General features: G+C 41.4%; 1 protein-coding gene across 13 annotated transcripts in view; it reads right to left on the bottom strand.

Moving 5' to 3' along the window:
* The window catches only part of LOC104612579 (uncharacterized), a 73,702-nt gene that overhangs the window by 31,335 nt on the left and 23,929 nt on the right, over positions 1 to 18,438 (bottom strand). For all 13 annotated transcript variants that reach the window (XR_737830.3, XR_016080223.1, XR_016080222.1 and 10 more), the window contains 2 exons: positions 17,576 to 17,686; positions 37 to 120 (listed from right to left, as the gene is read on the bottom strand). Coding sequence is in view for 10 of the 13 variants with exons in the window: in XM_088894395.1 (XP_088750521.1) it covers positions 37 to 120; positions 17,576 to 17,686 (195 nt within the window). In the remaining 3 variants the exon portion in view is untranslated. The remainder of the gene's footprint in view (positions 1 to 36; positions 121 to 17,575; positions 17,687 to 18,438) is intronic.

Below are 18,438 nucleotides of genomic sequence, written 5' to 3'. Positions count from 1 at the left end.
TCTTAAGAGATGTAAACCACAAATAAACAATAGTACCTTTTGAACTATAGCATCAACATATCGCTTCTGCTTAATACCAGCTGGAATTGCTAATAAGCTCTTATTATTTGGAATATTGACCTGGAAAAAGTAGGCAAGCCAGCTTAATACAAACCATATGTATGGCCTTGTTACTCTTTGCAGTCTGCATTAGTAGGATACCTCTAGTATAATATTTAGTGATAAAAGATTGCTGAAGTTTAAGAGAGCCTATCAGTAGACTAAAAGGACAACCAACCAATCGACCAGTCCATGAATACTACAGGTGATCATCTGGACCAGAAATTTAATGAATCCATCGAAGGGAAAAGTTAACCAAGTTACATGATAGGGACAACTAACAACTTATTCTGTATTCAGTTTTTTTTGGGTAATAAAACAAAACTTATTAAAAGAAGAAAAAAAAAAGATTACAAGGAAGATGACCAGAATTCACCCTAGAAAAAAGAAAAAACAAAACTATTCCCAACCAACTCCAAACAAAAAAAAAAAAAAAAAAAACAAGAGAAATCAATCCAGACAACAACCTGTATTATTCTGATTTTTTTTTGAAAAAGAAAAGGAAGTTTTATTAATAATCACGGGGGTGGGGGATGTGATCTGACCCCTTGAAGAATATGCTAGAGCAAAAAACACTTAAAAGAAAAACAATGTCCAAAGTAGACTGCATTGTAAAGATATATCTTGATGTACATTATTAAAGGGATGAGAAATCCATCATATGGATGGCCGAACCTTGCAAATAGGTTGGGCGAGATTTCAAAAATTTCTCTCTCCCATGTGGGAATCACATTCCTTATTTTAGAAAACTGCATTTTCAATGATCAATCTTGAAACTAAACCAGACCAGATCTGAAACCAAAAGGGAGTGGAGGGTTATACCTGATACGAAGTAATATTAACCTCCAATGAATCCAAAGACTGCTTCCATCGAAAATGACAAGGTGCAGGAAGAAGCAGAATCAGCAGGATGGCTCTTCAGCAAGAACCTGATTCTTCAGCAAGAATCTGATGGAGGGCGAGTGATCACGACTTCAGATCACCTTTTCTGCCAAAAGATGATATCAAGAACCCTTTCTTGATCGCTCCTAGAGTGGAGATCGAACTGGTTATGGCAGCAATAGCAGGAGAGAGCAAGAGCAGAAGATAGAGGCAGTCCAACTGTATGCTATCTTCTCTCGTGAATCAATACACTGAAGGGTGATCTGGAGGTTCGCCCTGCTCCTCTATTTATAGCTTTAAAGAGAGGTTCTCCTAATCCCATTAGGTATTTCCTAATCCAAATCTTGTATTTGGATCTGGACTCTCTTTAAGAGATAAGAATAATCCATTATCTTATCTGCAGATAAAGATCAGCCCTCCAAATCTAGTTAGGAGTTTCCTGATCCAAATCTCTATTTGGATCTGGACTCTTTGAGTGGATAGGGACAATCCCTTATCCTATCTACTGATCTAAATCCCAGAACCGCCCCTCTTTAATTAATCTCATTAAGCTAGTTCGAATTGGACTTTAGGCCCATTAAGTCTATGTGCTCACTTATCCTCCAAACTGCTGCCCAGTTGGATATCCTTGTATTGCGTGGGACCCAAACATTGATCTACACATCAGCCACATGGGTTCAGCCCAACCTCTGTTACAAGGCCTAGCCGAATTCACTGTAAGAGACATTGAACCCCTGAGTCCATCACCATGGGCTCTTAATAGGCTCAACATTTACACTAAATGGTCATTGGGTCAAGCCACCTTATAAAAACCCATGGACTGTGGGCAGATGCAAGATTAGCCCATCAGGTATTACCCTCAATGGTCTTACACTTAACCTCTCAACCCATAATGATCAAACACTACCCGACAAGAGAGGACCTCTCCCTCGGTTGCAAGGTATAGTGTTGCACTCTCTACTCACATGGATCCCGGGAATTAAAACCTTTTGCAAACATTTTGAAACCACAATATATATATGTATATATCTATATAAATATATTTTGCAAAACAAATTTCAACGGTTGAAATCGACTGCCAGCAGTTTTGGTTTCCATCAGAGAGAGTGCATCCCCGATCATTCACTTTGTCCGACAAAGGGGCTGATCTTGTCACTATGATCACCCACTCAGATGAATTCTCGAATTGTCCCAACATACCCAGGTTTTGACCCCCTCTAAGGATCTCCCTGATTGGCATATCAAAGACAACCCAATCCTACACCTAGTGTAGTATCATAATCGAGTGTAGGGGTCAGGTGTAACATTCCAGTTTTGCCCATCTATCTCCAAGGTCCAAGGCAATAATGGAATTCTGGTCCGGTTCAGAGTTTCAAAAAAATCCACACTACATGTACCTCAGGTCTCACCCTAGCAGCTGAGACAAGCCACCCCAACCAACTTGGTAGCACATCAATGCTAGCCTTGGCAGGATAAATCTCCCCAGATCTATCCAACGGCTGTGAAGATTCTAAACTAACACGAGTCTCATTAAGTGTCCAGTTTAAGGGTATTACACAGAAACACACCACAGGAACATGAATCAAATGTGTACTTTATTCATTTACAATAAATTCATAATGTACATCATTCTGATTGGAGCAAAGGGCATACACTATCTAACAGCTCCCACTTGCACTTAGGTCCAATCTAGTATAAGCTAGAGTCCCATGCTTTCCACGTGTTTCTCAAACACTTTCCTCTGATGCTACCTTCTGAATTAGGATGTCACCTCTTCCAACTATCTTCCACAGTACATGGTACTTCCTCTCGATGTGCTTCGACTTCGAGTGGGCTCGTGGCTCCTTAGCCTGAACAATGGCTCCAGTGTTGTTACACAACAATGGAATGAGTGATGTGCTGGATGGAACTACTCCCAATTCGTGAATGAACTTCTTCATCCATACGGCTTCTCTGGTAGCTTTACTTGTGGCAATGTATTCGGCTTCGGTTGTGGAATCCGCCGTAGAGCCCCTGTTTGCTACTTTTCCAGCAAACAACACACGATCCTATCGTGAAAACATAACCAAATGTAGACTTTCTATCATCTGGATTTGACTGGAATCGGCATCAGTATACCCCTGGATATGTAGTGAACTACCATCGAATACCAGACAAAACTCTTTTGTCCTTCGAAGGTATTTTAGTATGTTTTTCACAACAGTCCAAGGCTCCTGCCCTGGGTTTGACTAGAATCTGCTTACCACACTCACTGCCTGAGAGATGTCAGGACGAGTGCACAGCATAGCATACATGATGCTCCCTACGGTTGAGGCATAGGGAACGTCTTTCATGCCTTCAATCTCTTCGGGAGACTTGGGAGACATACCCTTGGAGAGAGTGACTCCATGATGTATCTCTTGACTATCTTGTCATTGTAAGCAGATTGGGATAATCCTATTATCCTCTTAGATCTATCTCTATAGAGCCGAAGACATAGTATGTAGGAGGCTTCTCCAAGATCTTTCATGGAGAATTGCTGTGAAAGCCATACTTTCACCGTAGTCAACATTCCTACATCATTCCCAATTAGTAGAATGTCATCTACATACAGAACCAGGAACGTAACCTTATCGTAGTCTCTAATGCGTAACCCCAAAAGGATTTGGGTAACTCTGAATGCACGAGAAGTGATCGGACCATATCCAATAAAGTCTGGTTCCTCCTCTCTGACACACCGTTTAGCTGTGGTGTAGCAGGATGAGCTAGTTGTGATACTATCCATTGTCCTTTAAGTAGTCCCTGAATTCGCCAGAGAGATACTCGCCACCTCGATCCGATCGAAGGGTCTTAATTTCTCTCCCTAACTGCTTCTCGACCTCTTGTCTGAACTCTCTAAACATTTCAAATGATTCAGACTTGTGTCTCATTAGATACACGTAACCATACCGTGAGTAATCATCGGTAAATGTTATGAAATAAATGTGCTGCTTACGTGTCCTAACACTCATGGGACCACATACATCAGTATGTATAAGGTCAAGCGTGCATGTACATCTTTCAGGTTTACCGTTAAATGGTCGTTTCGTCATCTTACCCTGAAGGCAAGGTTCACAGGTTGGAAGATCTTCTATAGTTAGAAAATTCACAGATACATGCAGTGTGGGTTTTCTTGAAACCCTGAACCGGACCGAAGATCAAGTATTTCCCTGGACCTTGGAAATAGATGGGCAAAACTAGAATGTTACACCTGACCCCTAGACTCGATTATGGTACTACACTGGGTGTCGGATTGGATTGTCTTTGATATGCCAATCAGTGAGATCCTTAGAGGGGGTCAAAACCTGGGCATGTTAGGACAATCCGAGAATTCATCCGAGTGAGAGATCATAGTGACAGGATCAACCCCTTTGTCGGACAAAGTGAATGATCGGAGATGCACTCTCTCTGATGGAAATCTAAACTGTCGGCAGTTGATTTCAACCATTGAAATTTGTTTATGCAAAATATATTTATATAAAGATATACATATATATATATATATATATTATGGTTTCAAAATGTTTGCAAATGGTTTTAATTCCCGAGATCCATGTGAGTAGAGAGTGCAACACTGTACCTTGTAGCCGAGGAAGAGGTCCTCTCTTGTTGGGCAGTGGTTGATCATTATGGGATGAGATGTTAAGTGTAAGACCATTGAGGGTAATACTTGATGGGCTAATCTTGCATCTACCCACAGTCCTTGGGTTTTCATAAGGTGGCTGGACTCAAGGACCATTTAGTGTAAATGTTGGGCCCAGTAAGAGCCCATGGTGATGGACTCAGGGGTTCACTATCTCCTACAGTGAATTCGGCCAGGGCTTGTAACAAAGGCTGGGCTGAACCCATGTGGCTGATGTGTACATCAATGTTTGGGTCCCACGCCATACAAGGAGAGCCAATTAGGCAATAGGTTAAGAGTTTAAATGAGCACATGAACTTAATGGGCCTAAAGCCCAATTCGAACTGGGTTAATAAAATTAATTAAATATGGGCGGATATGGGATTTGGATCAACAGATAAGATAAGGAGTTATCCTTATCCACTTAAAGAGTTCATATCCAAATAAAGATTTGGATCAAAGGAACTCCTAATTGATTAGGAAGGTTGATTTTTATCTGCAAATAAGATAAGGGATTATCCATATCTGTTAAAGGGAGTCTAAATCCAAATAAAAGATTTGGATTAGGAAACTCCTAATAGGATTGGGAGATTCTCTCTTTAAGGCTATAAATAGGAGAGCAGGGCGGACTTCCAAACAGACAGTTCGCTGAATACAGAGAGAAGACTACACAGTTCGACTGCTTTTGTCTTCTGCTCTTTTCTCTCCTACTCTTGCTGCTCCTACCCAGTTCGATCTCCACTTGTGGGAATGATCACGAACCGTTCTTGATATTGCTTCTTGCTAGAAGATCATTCTGTTCCATTGTGAATGAGAGACGTTTTCGACCAACATCTACTCATATCCAGCTTCGTGTCATTTTTGAACAAAGCGATCAACAAGCTGCTCCAGCACGCTACTCTCGCCCATTGTCCAAGATTCCCCATTGCTGCCCCCCGTGGGAGTCAAGGCCGTGTCTCAGTCTCAGTGTGGCTGATCATCCAAAAAGACTAGCTAAGCATCATTGGCTTGGTCAGCCTTTACCTGACCAACTACCTAATACTACACAAGCTCATCAAATAGCTCTTTTTAGTTTTCTTCAGGATTTGGCCCAAATTGTTAGGCAGATTCCCACGCGTTACGCACCCGTTCACCCGCAATCTAAAGTTGTGCTCACCAGCCCTCCACTACATTCTTGCTGAAGAATTTGGTTCTTGCTAAAGAGCCATCCTGCTGATTCTGCTTCACCTCACACTGTGTCATCTTCAATGGGAGCGATTTTTGGTTTTCTCCTTGGGCGTGAACACCTTCATTGAGAGTTACTGTTACTCTGTATCAAGTATATCCCTCTCCTCCCTTTTGGTTTCAGATCTGGTCCGGTTTCATTCAAGATTGATCATTGAAAATACAGTTTTCTAAAATAGGGAATGCGATTCCCAGATGGGAGAGAGAAATTTTTTGAAATTTCGCCCAACCTTCCTGCAAGGTTCGGCCATCCATATGATGGATCTCTCATCCCTTCAGTAGTATCAGAGCTAGGTTCAAATCTTGAACCGAATTAAACTAGATCTGGATCTGCGCAAATGGGTAGAAGGCGTTCTACCCGATTTGCGCAGTTAGCGTTTTTTTGTAAAATTGTTTCCCAGTTTTTGTGCGAATGATCTGAAATTAAATCTTTGTTAATCTGATTTATATCTAGAATTTTTCTATATATTTTTCTTGGACTTTGGGCTGTTCGTATGGTGGAGATCGAATTCTTTAATGGCGCAAGAACTCTGCGCACCTGCTGATTTGTTCTATTCATTCATGGTTTGTAATTAATTTTATTATTTTTTATTTTTAGACAATGTATAGGAATTCAAATCTGATGTAATATTAAAAAAAAATTAGGTTTTCTATTTTATTTCATTCAAGAATGAAGCAGAAAGCGCAAAGGAGAGAACTTCGCAGATTTGGGTTCAGCCATCTGCGATTTGCAGTTTTGGGAACTGCATACTGCGAACTAATCTTTGTTTTGCAGGGTAGCAGTCTTGCGAACAGCCCTCTTACTGATTCTTGATTGTCTTGTATCAGTTGTTTAATTCCAGATCTTCTTGAATTGAATATTGAATTAAACATCAAACCCTAGACCCATTCAAACCAGATTGGACCAAAATGGTTGGACCGAATCTATGGTTTGATGGGGGTTGTTCTCAGCCCTAAAATTTCCTATATGGGCCGAGGGATTGATGGTTAATTGCAAGATGCAATTCGGCCCACATCTATAAAACCCAGTTTTAATCTGTTAATTGGTAATATTATGAAATTAAATGGGCTTTACATATGGGTTTTATAGTTATTTAATTGATTGGATCAATTATGGTTTTCATGTATGAATATGTGATGTGCTGATTACATGGGCCATAAGTGCTTGGCCCATGTTAATGCAACAATGGCTCTTTCGATCACCATGGCTGAATGCACATCATTGCCATAGTGTCCTTAAGATCATTGGATGATCTTCCTACATGGTGGGCCCCACACCAGCTTCCTCCCCAAGAGGATCTGTGCGGAACCCTAGCCATTTAGGGCCCATCTAAATCTGACTTTATGAAAGCCAGTGGGAGCCACTTTGGTTTGACCTAAATAAGTTCTAGGGAGTTTTTCGATCCCTCCATTTAACATAAGTGCATGTGATAGGGAATTTCATATGATGAATTCTCTAAAGGCCTTCCATCATTAGTATGAAGGTTGACTGTATTGGTGGGTGGGGATGCACCATAAAATTAGGCTATCCATCTGCTAATGCAATTGGCTGGATTGCTTCATGAGATGATAGGGGCGTCATAGATCGATGTGGGAGGGGCCTATCCTAAAATGAAAGACTCTCTCACGGTACCTTGGCGTTCACGAACATGATGGGTGAGCACTTACTGGACAGAAAGGTTTAACCTAAAATGGCTATGAACCTTGTTTGACAGAGGCCAAAGGGAAAACTCATAAGATGAGTGGATGAGATCCATCACAGAAGGTGGTGGGGTTTTGCAACTGAAACAGTTGGCTCCATGTACCCTATGTGGTTTCCCACATTTCCAGAGACATAACTGTCTCTGTCACTGAGATTGGAGGGAATCTCAGAGATGCCCAAAATGGAAATGGAACATAGATTCAAAGCCATATCTATGTGATGACATGAATCAATTAGGTTGTGGACTTACAAATCTGCCTTGCCTTTACCAGAAATGGCAAACAAAAACTTCACCAAACTGTTGGATGACAACAAACTCAAGGGCCTTAATTATGCTGACTGGTTTCGAAACCTTTTGATGGTTCTAACGTCTGAAAAATTGGACAAAATTGCTAAGAACCCTGCTCCAGATCGTCCGGGTGATAGGACTTCTGAGGCCCGACGAAGAGAGTATCAAGAGTGGGAAGAGAAAAACTCTCTTGCCCGGTGTTATATTATAGCCTCTTTAGATAATCCGATACAGCAACAATTCGATAAGATCGAAGTGTCCAAGGATATATTGGATAGTCTGAAGACTATGTATGAAGAGCAGAACCGTTCTACTTGTCAGAAGGTCTTAAAATTGTTTATGACCGCAAAGATGACCGAGAACCAACAGGTTCATGACCATTGTCTAAAGATGATGGGTAATATCAATGAACTAGAGGCTCTCGGGTCAGGGCTAGACCATGACACCAAAATTGATGTTGTCCTCAATTCCTTGCCTTCGTCCTTCAATCAATTCACCATGAACTATAACATGAATAAGCTAAACGTTAGCCTTCAGGAACTCAGCAATATGTTGCAGAGGGCTGAAGAACTGATTAAAAAGGATAAGCCGATTGCCATGCTTGTTGAAGGTGGCAAATCAGGTAAGAAAAAGCGGAAGGCTAAAAGGCAGGCTCAGAAGAAAGGTAGCAAAACTAAAAAGCAGAAGAAGGATAAGGCATCGGATGCCTGTCACTACTGTAAACAGGCCGGCCACTGGAAGAGGAACTGTCCTCAATTTCTAGAGACTAAGAAGAAAGGTAATTTTGAATCTTTTATCATAGAGACCAACTTGTTGGTCACTTCTGCTTCCTGGTATATTGACTCCGGAGCTTCAACTCATGCATGTAACTCACTACAGGGGTTCAAGATAATAAGACGACTAAGTGACGGAGAAGTGACGCTCTACTTGGGGACTTCTGCAACAGTTGCAGCTACAACCATAGGAACTATAGAACTAGTTTTCAGAGAAGGAACAATTGTACTTAAAGATTGTCTTTTCGTACCTAATTTAAGAAGAAATTTGATTTGTCTCAAAATTGTGCATGATGGTTATTCTATCTTATTTAGTAATGTGATTACTATTAAATGGAATAACAAGTTCCTCGCACATGGAGAACTTGAGAATGGTCTCAATGTTCTCCATCCTTCTCTGGAAACAAACATTACCGAAACTACATCAGAAATAATCCCCAAGAAGAGGACTCGTGATACAGTAAGTCCCACGTGCCTGTGGCATTACCGACTTGGCCACATTAATATAGATCATATCACAAGGTTGGTAAAGGATGGTCCTTTGGATTTTCTAACCGTAGATCTTCAAACCTGTGAACCTTGCCTTCAGGGTAAGATGACGAAACCAACATGTTTATTTTATAACCTTAAGCGATGATTACTCGCGGTATGGTTACATGTACCTAATGAGACATAAGTCTGAATCTTTTGAAAAGTTCAAAGAATTCAGACAAGAAGTCGAGAAACAGTTACGGAGAGAAATTAAGACCCTTCGATCAGATCGAGGTGGCGAATATCTCTGACGAATTCAGGGACTACTTAAAGGACAATGGGATAGTATTACAACTAGCTCCTGCTACACCACAGTTAAACGGTGTGTTAGAAAGGAGGAACCAGCCTTTATTGGATATGGTCCGATTACTTCTCGTACACTCGGAACTACCCACATCCTTTTGGGGTTACGCATTAGAGACTGCGATTTACGTGTTGAACCGGGTTCCAACCAAATCCACTTCTAAGACTCCATATGAGCTATGGACCGGTAAGAAACCAAGCGTGAGACACTTGAAAATTTGGGATTGTCTGACACATGTTAAAAGAACGAGTGCTGATAAATTGGAATCCCAAACCAGTCATTGCCTATTCATAGGCTACCCCAAAGGCTCTGTGGGTTACTTATTCTATGATCCAAAAGAGCAAAAGGTGTTTTGCAGTCGAAATGCCCACTTCTTAGAAGAATATTACATCCTAGATAATCATCATCAGGAAGTTGTTCTTGATGAGGAGAGCCCAAGGGTAGTGGGAGATGTCCCACCAGCTCTAGAAAATAATCAACCTAGGAGATTTACCCGGGTTTCCAGGCCTCCAGTTCGTTATGGCTATGACCAAGAAAGTTACTTGGTGGAAGCCACGACCAGTGAGGAGGATCCCGTGACTTATACGGAAGCTATGTTGGACATAGATTACTTGAAGTGGGTGGATGCCATGAGAGCTGAGATGGACTCAATGGAGACCAATGGAGTCTGGACTCTAGTAGATCCGCCCCCTGGGGTAAAGACAATTGGTTGCAAATGGATCTATAAGAGTAAGAAGAGCCCCAATGGTAAAGTTGAGACCTACAAGGCTCATCTAGTGGTGAAATGGTACACTACGAAAGAGGGAATCGATTATAAGGAAACATTTTCACCTGTGGCCATGCTTAAATCCATTAGGATCCTACTAGTTGTAGAAGCTTACCATGACTACGAGATTTGGCAAATGGATGTCAAAACCGAGTTCCTGAATGGAAATCTTACTGAAGATATCTATAATGCAGCAACCGCAAGGTTTCATAACTGCAGGTCAGGAACACATGGTTTGTAAACTCAACCGATCCATATATGGACTTAAGCAAGCTTCTAGGAGTTGGAACATCCGTTTTGACTCTACCATCAAACAGTTTGACTTTGAGCAAAATCTGGATGAGTCTTGTGTTTACGAGAAGACTGTTATGGACACACCGCCCGGCAGCGCAATGCGGTAGAGTCAAAGGCAGCAGCATGCACAGCAGGCCGCACAGCAACACGCACCGCCTAGCAGCACGCAGCACGCACCGCCCGGCAGCGCGCAGCACGCACCGCACGGCAGTAGCACTAGACAGCAGCACGCACCGCACGACAGCAACACGCATCTCACGGCAGCAGCACTGCGAGACGCGCGCACCACCTGACAGCAACAGTAGGGCGGGGCCCACATGACAGCTCATCAGGGTGGGTCCACACTTATCTTACCACATCAGCTCTGCCCGCCAACTCGCCACCAGCTACACCATTCCTCATCCCTTATCCTTATCTTAAGTAAGAGTTGTGTTACCTTTAGGAGTAGGTAATTAGGAGTTTGAGTTTAAGTTGGATTACCCTAGCCAAGCCGAATCCAACAAGGAACCCCCTTTTGTAATCTCCTATTTAAGGAGCTATGGGTTGAAATAAAGACGTTCAGTTTTCCAGTCAAGGGAAGAGTGATGAGAGTTCGGGTGGTCTCTTGGACAAATCACCCATTCGGAGAGTTCGGGTGGTCTCTTGGACAAATCACCCATTCGGTTTTCCACAATAGGTTCTGCACGCAAGGGAAGGCGCAAGGGAAAGCAGAGCTTTCTCTCCATGGACCGACCCGTGACGAGATCTTACGCCCGGGCCCATAACAAAGACCAGTGGAGATAAGGCTACGTTCTTGGTTTTGTATGTAGATAACATTCTACTCATTGGGAATGATGTAGGACTGTTAACTACGGTGAAAGTGTGGCTTTCACAGCAATTCTCCATGAAAGATCTTGGAGAAGCCTCCTACATACTGGGTCTTCGACTCTATAGAGATAGATCGAAGAGGATAATAGGATTATCCCAGTCTGCTTACATAGACAAAATAGTCAAGAGATACAACATGGAGATCTCCAAAAAAGGAAATGTTCCATTCAGGCATGGAGTCACTCTCTCCAAGAGTATGTCTCCCAAGACTCCCGAAGAGATTAAGAGCATGAAAGAGGTTCCCTATGCCTCAACCGTAGGGAGCATCATGTATGCCATGCTGTGCACTCGTCCTGACATTTCTCAGGCAGTGAGTGTGGTAAGCAGATACCGATCTAACCCAGGGCAGGAGCATTGGACCACTGTGAAAAATATACTAAAATACCTTCGAAGGACAAAAGAGTTTTGTCTGGTATTCGATGGTAGTTCACTACAGATCCAAGGGTATACTGATGCTGATTTCCAGTCAGATCTAGATGATAGAAAGTCTAAATCTGGTTATATCTTCACGATAGGATCATGTGTTGTTTGCTAGAAAAGCAACAAACAGGGGTCCACCACAGATTCCACAGCCGAGGCCGAATACATTGCTGCAAGTGAAGCTGCCAAAGAAGCCGTTTAGATGAAGAAGTTCATTCAGGAATTAGGAGTAGTTTCATCCAGCACATCACCCATTCCATTGTTGTGTGACAACACTGGAGCCATTGCTTAGGCTAAGGAGCCACGAGCCCACTCGAAGTCGAAGCACATCGAGAGTAAGTACCATATATTGCGGGAGATAGTTGGAAGAGGGGACGTCCTGATTCAGAAGGTAGCATCAGCAGAAAATGTAACAGACCCATTGACTAAGCCACTGACATAGAAAGTGTTTGAGAAACACGTGGAAAGTATGGGACTCCGGCTTGTACCCAATTATACCTAAGTGCAAGTGGGAGCTGTTAGATAGTTATGCCCTTAGCTCCAATCAGATTGATGTACTTTTTTGACATTTATTGTAAATGAATAAAGTACATAACTGATTCATGTCATTGTGGTGTGTTTCTGTGTAATACCCTTAAACTGGACACTTAATGAGACTCGTGTTAGTTTAGAATCTTCACAACCGTTGGAAAGATCTGGGGAGATTTATCCTGCCAAGGCTGACACTGATGTACCACCAAGTTGGTTGGGGTGGCTTATCTCAGCTGCTAGAGTGAAACCTGAGGCACATGCAGTGTGGGTTTTCTTGAAACCCTAAACCGGACCGAAATTCTAGTATTGCCCTGGACAGTGGAAATAGATAGGCAAAACTGGAATGTTACACCTAACCCCTAGACTCGATTATCGTACTACACTGGGTGTCAGATTGGGTTGCCTTTGATATGCCAATCAGTGAGATCCTTAGAGGGGGTCAAAACCTGGGTATGTTGGGACAGTCCAAGAATTCATCTGAGTGGGTGATCATAGTGACAGGATCAGCCCCTTTGTCGGACAAAGTGAATGATCGGGGATGCACTCTCTCTGATGGAAACCTAAACTGCCGGCAGTTGATTTCAACCGTTGAAATTTGTTTTGCAAAATATATTTATATAGATATAAATATATATATATATATATTGTGGTTTCAAAATGTTTGCAAATGGTTTTAATTCCCGGGATCCATGTGAGTAGAGAGTGCAGCACTATACCTTACAGCCGAGGGAGAGGTCCTCTCTTGTCGGGCAGTGTCTGATCATTATGGGTTGAGAGGTTAAGTGTAAGACCATTGAGGGTAATACTTGATGGGCTAATCTTGCATCTACCCACAGTCCTTGGGTTTTCATAAGGTGGCTGGACTCGAGGACCATTTAGTGTAAATGTTGGGCCCAGTAAGAGCCCATGGTGATGGACTCAGGGGTTCACTATCTCCTACAGTGAATTCGGCCAGGGCTTGTAACAAAGGCTGGGCTGAACCCATGTGGCTGATGTGTACATCAATGTTTGGGTCCCACACCAAGGAGAGCCAACTGGGCAGTAGGTTAAGAGGTTAAATGAGCATATAAACTTAATGGGCCTAAAGCCCAATTCGAACTAGGTTAATAAGATTAATTAAATAGGGGCTGATCTGGAATTTGGATCAACAGATAAGATAAGGAGTTATCCTTATCCACTTAAAGAGTCCAAATCCAAATAAAGATTTGGATCAAAGGAATTCCTAATTGATTAGGAATGTTGATCTTTATCTACAGATAAGATAAGGGATTATCCCTATCTGTTAAAGAGAGTCCAGATCCAAATAAAAAATTTGGATTATGAAACTCGTAATGGGATTAGGAGATTCTCTCTTTAAGGCTATAAATAGGAGAGCAAGGCGAACCTCCAAATAGACAGTTCGTTGAATACAGATAGAAGATTACACAGTTTGACTGCTTTTGTCTTCTACTCTTTTCTCTCTTGCTCTTGCCGCCCCTACCCAGTTCGATCTCCACTTGTGGGAGTGATCAAGAACTGTTTTTCATATTGCTTCTTGCTAGAAGAGGCAATCTGAAGTTGTGCTCACCGGCCCTCCACTACATTCTTGCTGAGGAATTTGGTTCTTGTTGAAGAGCCATCCTGTTGATTCTGTTTCACCTCACACTGTGTCATCTTCAGTGGGAGCAGCTTTTGGTTTTCTCCTTGGGCGTGAACACCTTCATTGGGAGTTACTGTTACTCCGTATCAGGTATATCCCACTCCTCCCTTTTCGTTTCAGATCTGGTCCAGTTTCATTCAAGATTGATCCTTGAAAATGCAGTTTTCCAAAATAGGGAATGCGATTCCCAGATGGGAGAGAGATTTTTTGAAATTTCGCCCAACATTCCTGTAGGGTTCGGCCATCCATATGATGGATCTCTCATCCCTTCACTCTCTTGGATCGATTACAGCCTATTTCACTTGTCTTTGGATCAAGTTTTACTTCAGATTAGTTTCTTTAAACTTCAATTGAACCCTATTTGTGTTATTTTCTTGTTGTAATGGCTTCAGGCAGAGGTGTTATCATCCCTATAAAGATGAACGGACAGAACTATGAGATGTGGAAGTTCCACTTCGACTTCTATGTTGAGGGAAAGGGTTTAGAAGGATACCTGAATGGAACGGTCACCAAACCAGCTGAGACTGAGGCCAAAGCTTTACAACAATGGAAGTTGGACAATAGTAAACTTGTTTCTTGGATTCAGAGTTCTATAGACTATCATATATCTGTACCCATGAGGAGAATGAAAACAACATATGAAATGTACATGTATCTAGAAAAAGTTTATCAATAGTCCAACGTATCTAAGCAATATCAGATAGAATCAGAAATATTCTCTTATAGCCAAGGAGATAGAAGAATACAGGAGTATTAATCTGTTTTTCTTGATTTATGGGCTGAATATGAGATTGTTCACATTGAACCCTCGGATCCAGCAGAGTGAGTGAAATATCTTCAGAAGCACTTTGAGAAGAGAAAGGTGACTTAGTTCTTGATGAGACTTAAACCTGAATATGAGATAATCAGGTCCAACATTCTGAGTAGGGGAACACTTCCATATATGGATTCTGTTTTAGGGGAACTTCTGAGAGAAGAGACTAGACTTCTCACTACAGTCGGGTTTGATGGGAAGATGGCTGAAGTTGGGGCTGAAACAGCCTTTGTTGCTCATGGGGGTAAGAAGCCAACCTCCAAGGACCTCTCCAAAACTCAGTGCTATGAGTGTAAGGGTTGTGGACATATTGCATCTCACTGTAAGAAGAAGAATGTGTGTACCTATTGCAAGCAACAAGGTCACATCATTCCAGACTATCCAATCCAACCAGCTAAGGGCTCTCAGAAAAAGACTCAGCCCCGGGCATATCAGGCAGTAGATGGACCAGCAACAGACACTATACCTACCAAGGGTGAGTCTTCAGTGAAAGGTGAATAACAGGTGTCATGGATGAAGAAAGGGTTCGACAACTGGTGTCTTCTACTATTTCCTCTACTTTCTCTGCTATTGGCTTGTCTGGTAAGTTCTCTACATATTGTTCTTCCCCTTCACATGCTTGGGTTATAGATTCAGATGCCACCAACCATATGACAGGAGCCTACCTCAACCACCCAATCCCTTCCACTAAAACTTACCATAAACACATTATTACTACAAATGGTGAAAAGTTAGACATCATTGGTAGTAATGATCTATGTCACCAACCAGATCCTTTCCTCTCTCCAAAACCCTCTTAATACCCAACCTTACTACTAATCTGATTTCTGTTGGTCAACTTGTTGATGAAGGAAATGTTCTCACATTTTCCCGTGATGGTTGCTTGATACAGGACCGGTACACTGGGAAGGTGAAAGGGAAGGGGCATAGGTTGGGCCGTCTGTTTGCGCTGGAGTTCGAGAAGTTTCAACCGGGGGCATCCTCAACTTTACTTAGTTCTTCTTTGTCTGATTCTATGTTGAGTTATAGAAATAATGTTTGGGATTTATGGCATAAACGATTAGGTCATCCATATTCCCAAAAATTAAAATTTTTGTTTGACTCTGGTTTGATTAATAATAAAATTCCCCCTGTTGATACTTTGGATGTTTCTTCCACTATGTGTTGTTTGAGTAAAAGTCATGTTTTACCATTTCTTCAGAAATCTGAACATGCCACTAAACCTTTCAAGATAATACATAGTGATGTTTGGTCTACTTCTATTACTTCACAATTGGGATACAAATATTTCGTATTATTTATAGATGATTGTACCAGATATACTTGGATTTATTTTCTACGATACAAACCAGAAGTCTTTGGTGCATTTAAATTGTTTCATACTATGGTGCAAAATCGATTCAAGTGCAATGTGACTATCCTCCGCTCAGATTCAAGGGGAGAATATAGAGATAGAGACTTCTTGGCATACTTGAGGAGTCATGGAATTCAGTCTCAGCGCAACTGCCCAGAAACTCCACAACAAAATGGTGTAGCTGAACGGAAGAACCGACACATTATCAATGTTGTGCGGACATTACTACAGGAGTCTCATACTCCAACTTCGTTTTGGGTAGAAGCATTCAGTACAGCCGTGTATTTGATCAATTTTCTTCCATCTTCTATTCTAGGCAACACCTCTCCCTTCCAAAAACTTTTTGGTTATCCCCCAGATTTCTCTAGCCTTCATGTTTTTGGATGTCTTTGTTTTGTTCATCTTCCTGTTCGTGAACGATCTAAATTAACTGCTCAATCTGCTATATGTGCCTTTGTGGGATATAGTCATGACCACAAAGGATTTTTGTGATCTTGCTACTCGTCGCATTCGGATTTCTCGGAATGTTGTGTTCAACCTCTCAGGGACTATTTTCCTCTTCCTCATCATCCATACAGTTGAGGGTTTATGATGATGCTAATTGGGATGGTTGTCCTGACACTCGTTGATCCACTACTGGGTGGTGTGTCTTCATGGATGACTCTCTCATCTCCTAGAAGTGCAAGAAACAACAAACTGTCTCCAAGTCTTCCACTAAAGTCGAGTATAGAGTTGTCTTCTGCATGTAGCGAGATTGTTTGGCTGAAGTCACTTTTCATTGATCTTAGGATTTCTCTTCCTACTCCTATCCCTCTATATGCCAACAACACCAGCGCTATCAAGATCGCATCTAATCCAGTCTTTCATGAGAGGACTAAACATATCGAGGTGGATTGTCACTTTATTAGAGACCTCCTTGTTGCAGTCTCTATATCTCTTCCTCATGTTGCCTCTCACATGCAGATTACCGACATCTTCACCAAGGCCATGACTAAGAGTCGATATCTCATTCTTGTGGGCAAACTGATGCTGATGTCTATGCATCAATTTGAGGGGGAGTGTGAAGATATATCTTAATGTACATTATTAGAGTAGTCCTTGTTGTACAGTATCATAGTTCTTATTATTTTATTTGTTCTTTTTATCTTTAAGCCCTGTAAAGGCATTCTTGTAACTGTACATACTTTTTATCTCTTTAATATAAAAGAGGCTCTTTGGGGTGGGGGTCGACTATTCTTGACACCCCTAGATCTGTTTTCTTCTAGATCTGAATTCAGTTCACATGCATTAATTATTCCAAGGCTTAAAAGCCTAATGGTATATAGGAAAGCATACATAACATAGTTTTATTATTATTGCATAATTAAACCAGCCTACCCAGTGAAGGAATGCCAGCTAAAACAATGAATATTAAGATATTGCACAAAACTAAGATCAGTGTCTAACCTTCAACTTTGACCAACTTGTCAACCATAATGGCCTCATTTCCATATCTGAGCTTGACTGTACAATACCACGAGGTAGATAATCTACTTTCATGGAATCCTCCTGTGATTCCTACAGAACAGTGTGCCTTTTAGAAAATAAATAAAAATATAGATAAAAAGGATATAAATTATAGACAAGAATACAAACCCTACAAATTGAAAGAAATCATAAACACAAAAGCAAGATGCCCAGATGCCATATATATGTACATGCACAGATTTCCCTTTTTAAGATCCAGAATAGAAGTATGAATATCCTCATATCAAGTTTCTGTATGTAGGAGATTCCTAATCCTCTTTTTGCAAATTACATATCAAAAAAATTGGCATGTGTCTACATCTAGAATCTTCTATGGATGAAGTGAATTTAATAGGTACAATGGACATCTTTTACCTTTTGAAGAAAAAAAGCACAAGGGAAAACAATTTTTTTATCAGCAGCGAAGGGAAAACAATTGCCTATAAAAACCAGAATGGCCTTTTCACTTTGCCACATGGATATCATTTATAGCTAGACACCAAGAACTCGAAAAATAATTTTTCCCATTCATTACAGAAAGGACTGAATTTTGGCCCCCCAAAACTATCCCATAACAGAAGCATAAAAGTAGATGAGTTCTTCTATGTTTCTCATCTTACTGGAAATCAAACATGTTATGTGCCTTAGAAGAACTCACCCCTAAAAGCTAGCTATTAGGAGGGAACCCAGACATCTGTTATGTGCCTTAGGATAATTCACCCCTAAAAACTAGCTATTAGAGGGAGGGAACCCAGACACATATACACCCCACAACGGCATCCCATACTATCGATGTGGGACTA

Source organism: Nelumbo nucifera, chromosome 1 (assembly GCF_055504915.1).
Source record: "Nelumbo nucifera cultivar China Antique chromosome 1, China Antique-T2T, whole genome shotgun sequence".
NCBI classification, from domain to species: domain Eukaryota; kingdom Viridiplantae; phylum Streptophyta; class Magnoliopsida; order Proteales; family Nelumbonaceae; genus Nelumbo; species Nelumbo nucifera.
The sequence above is the reverse complement of the archived record's forward strand: the minus strand, read 5'-3'. Positions and strand labels throughout refer to the sequence as shown.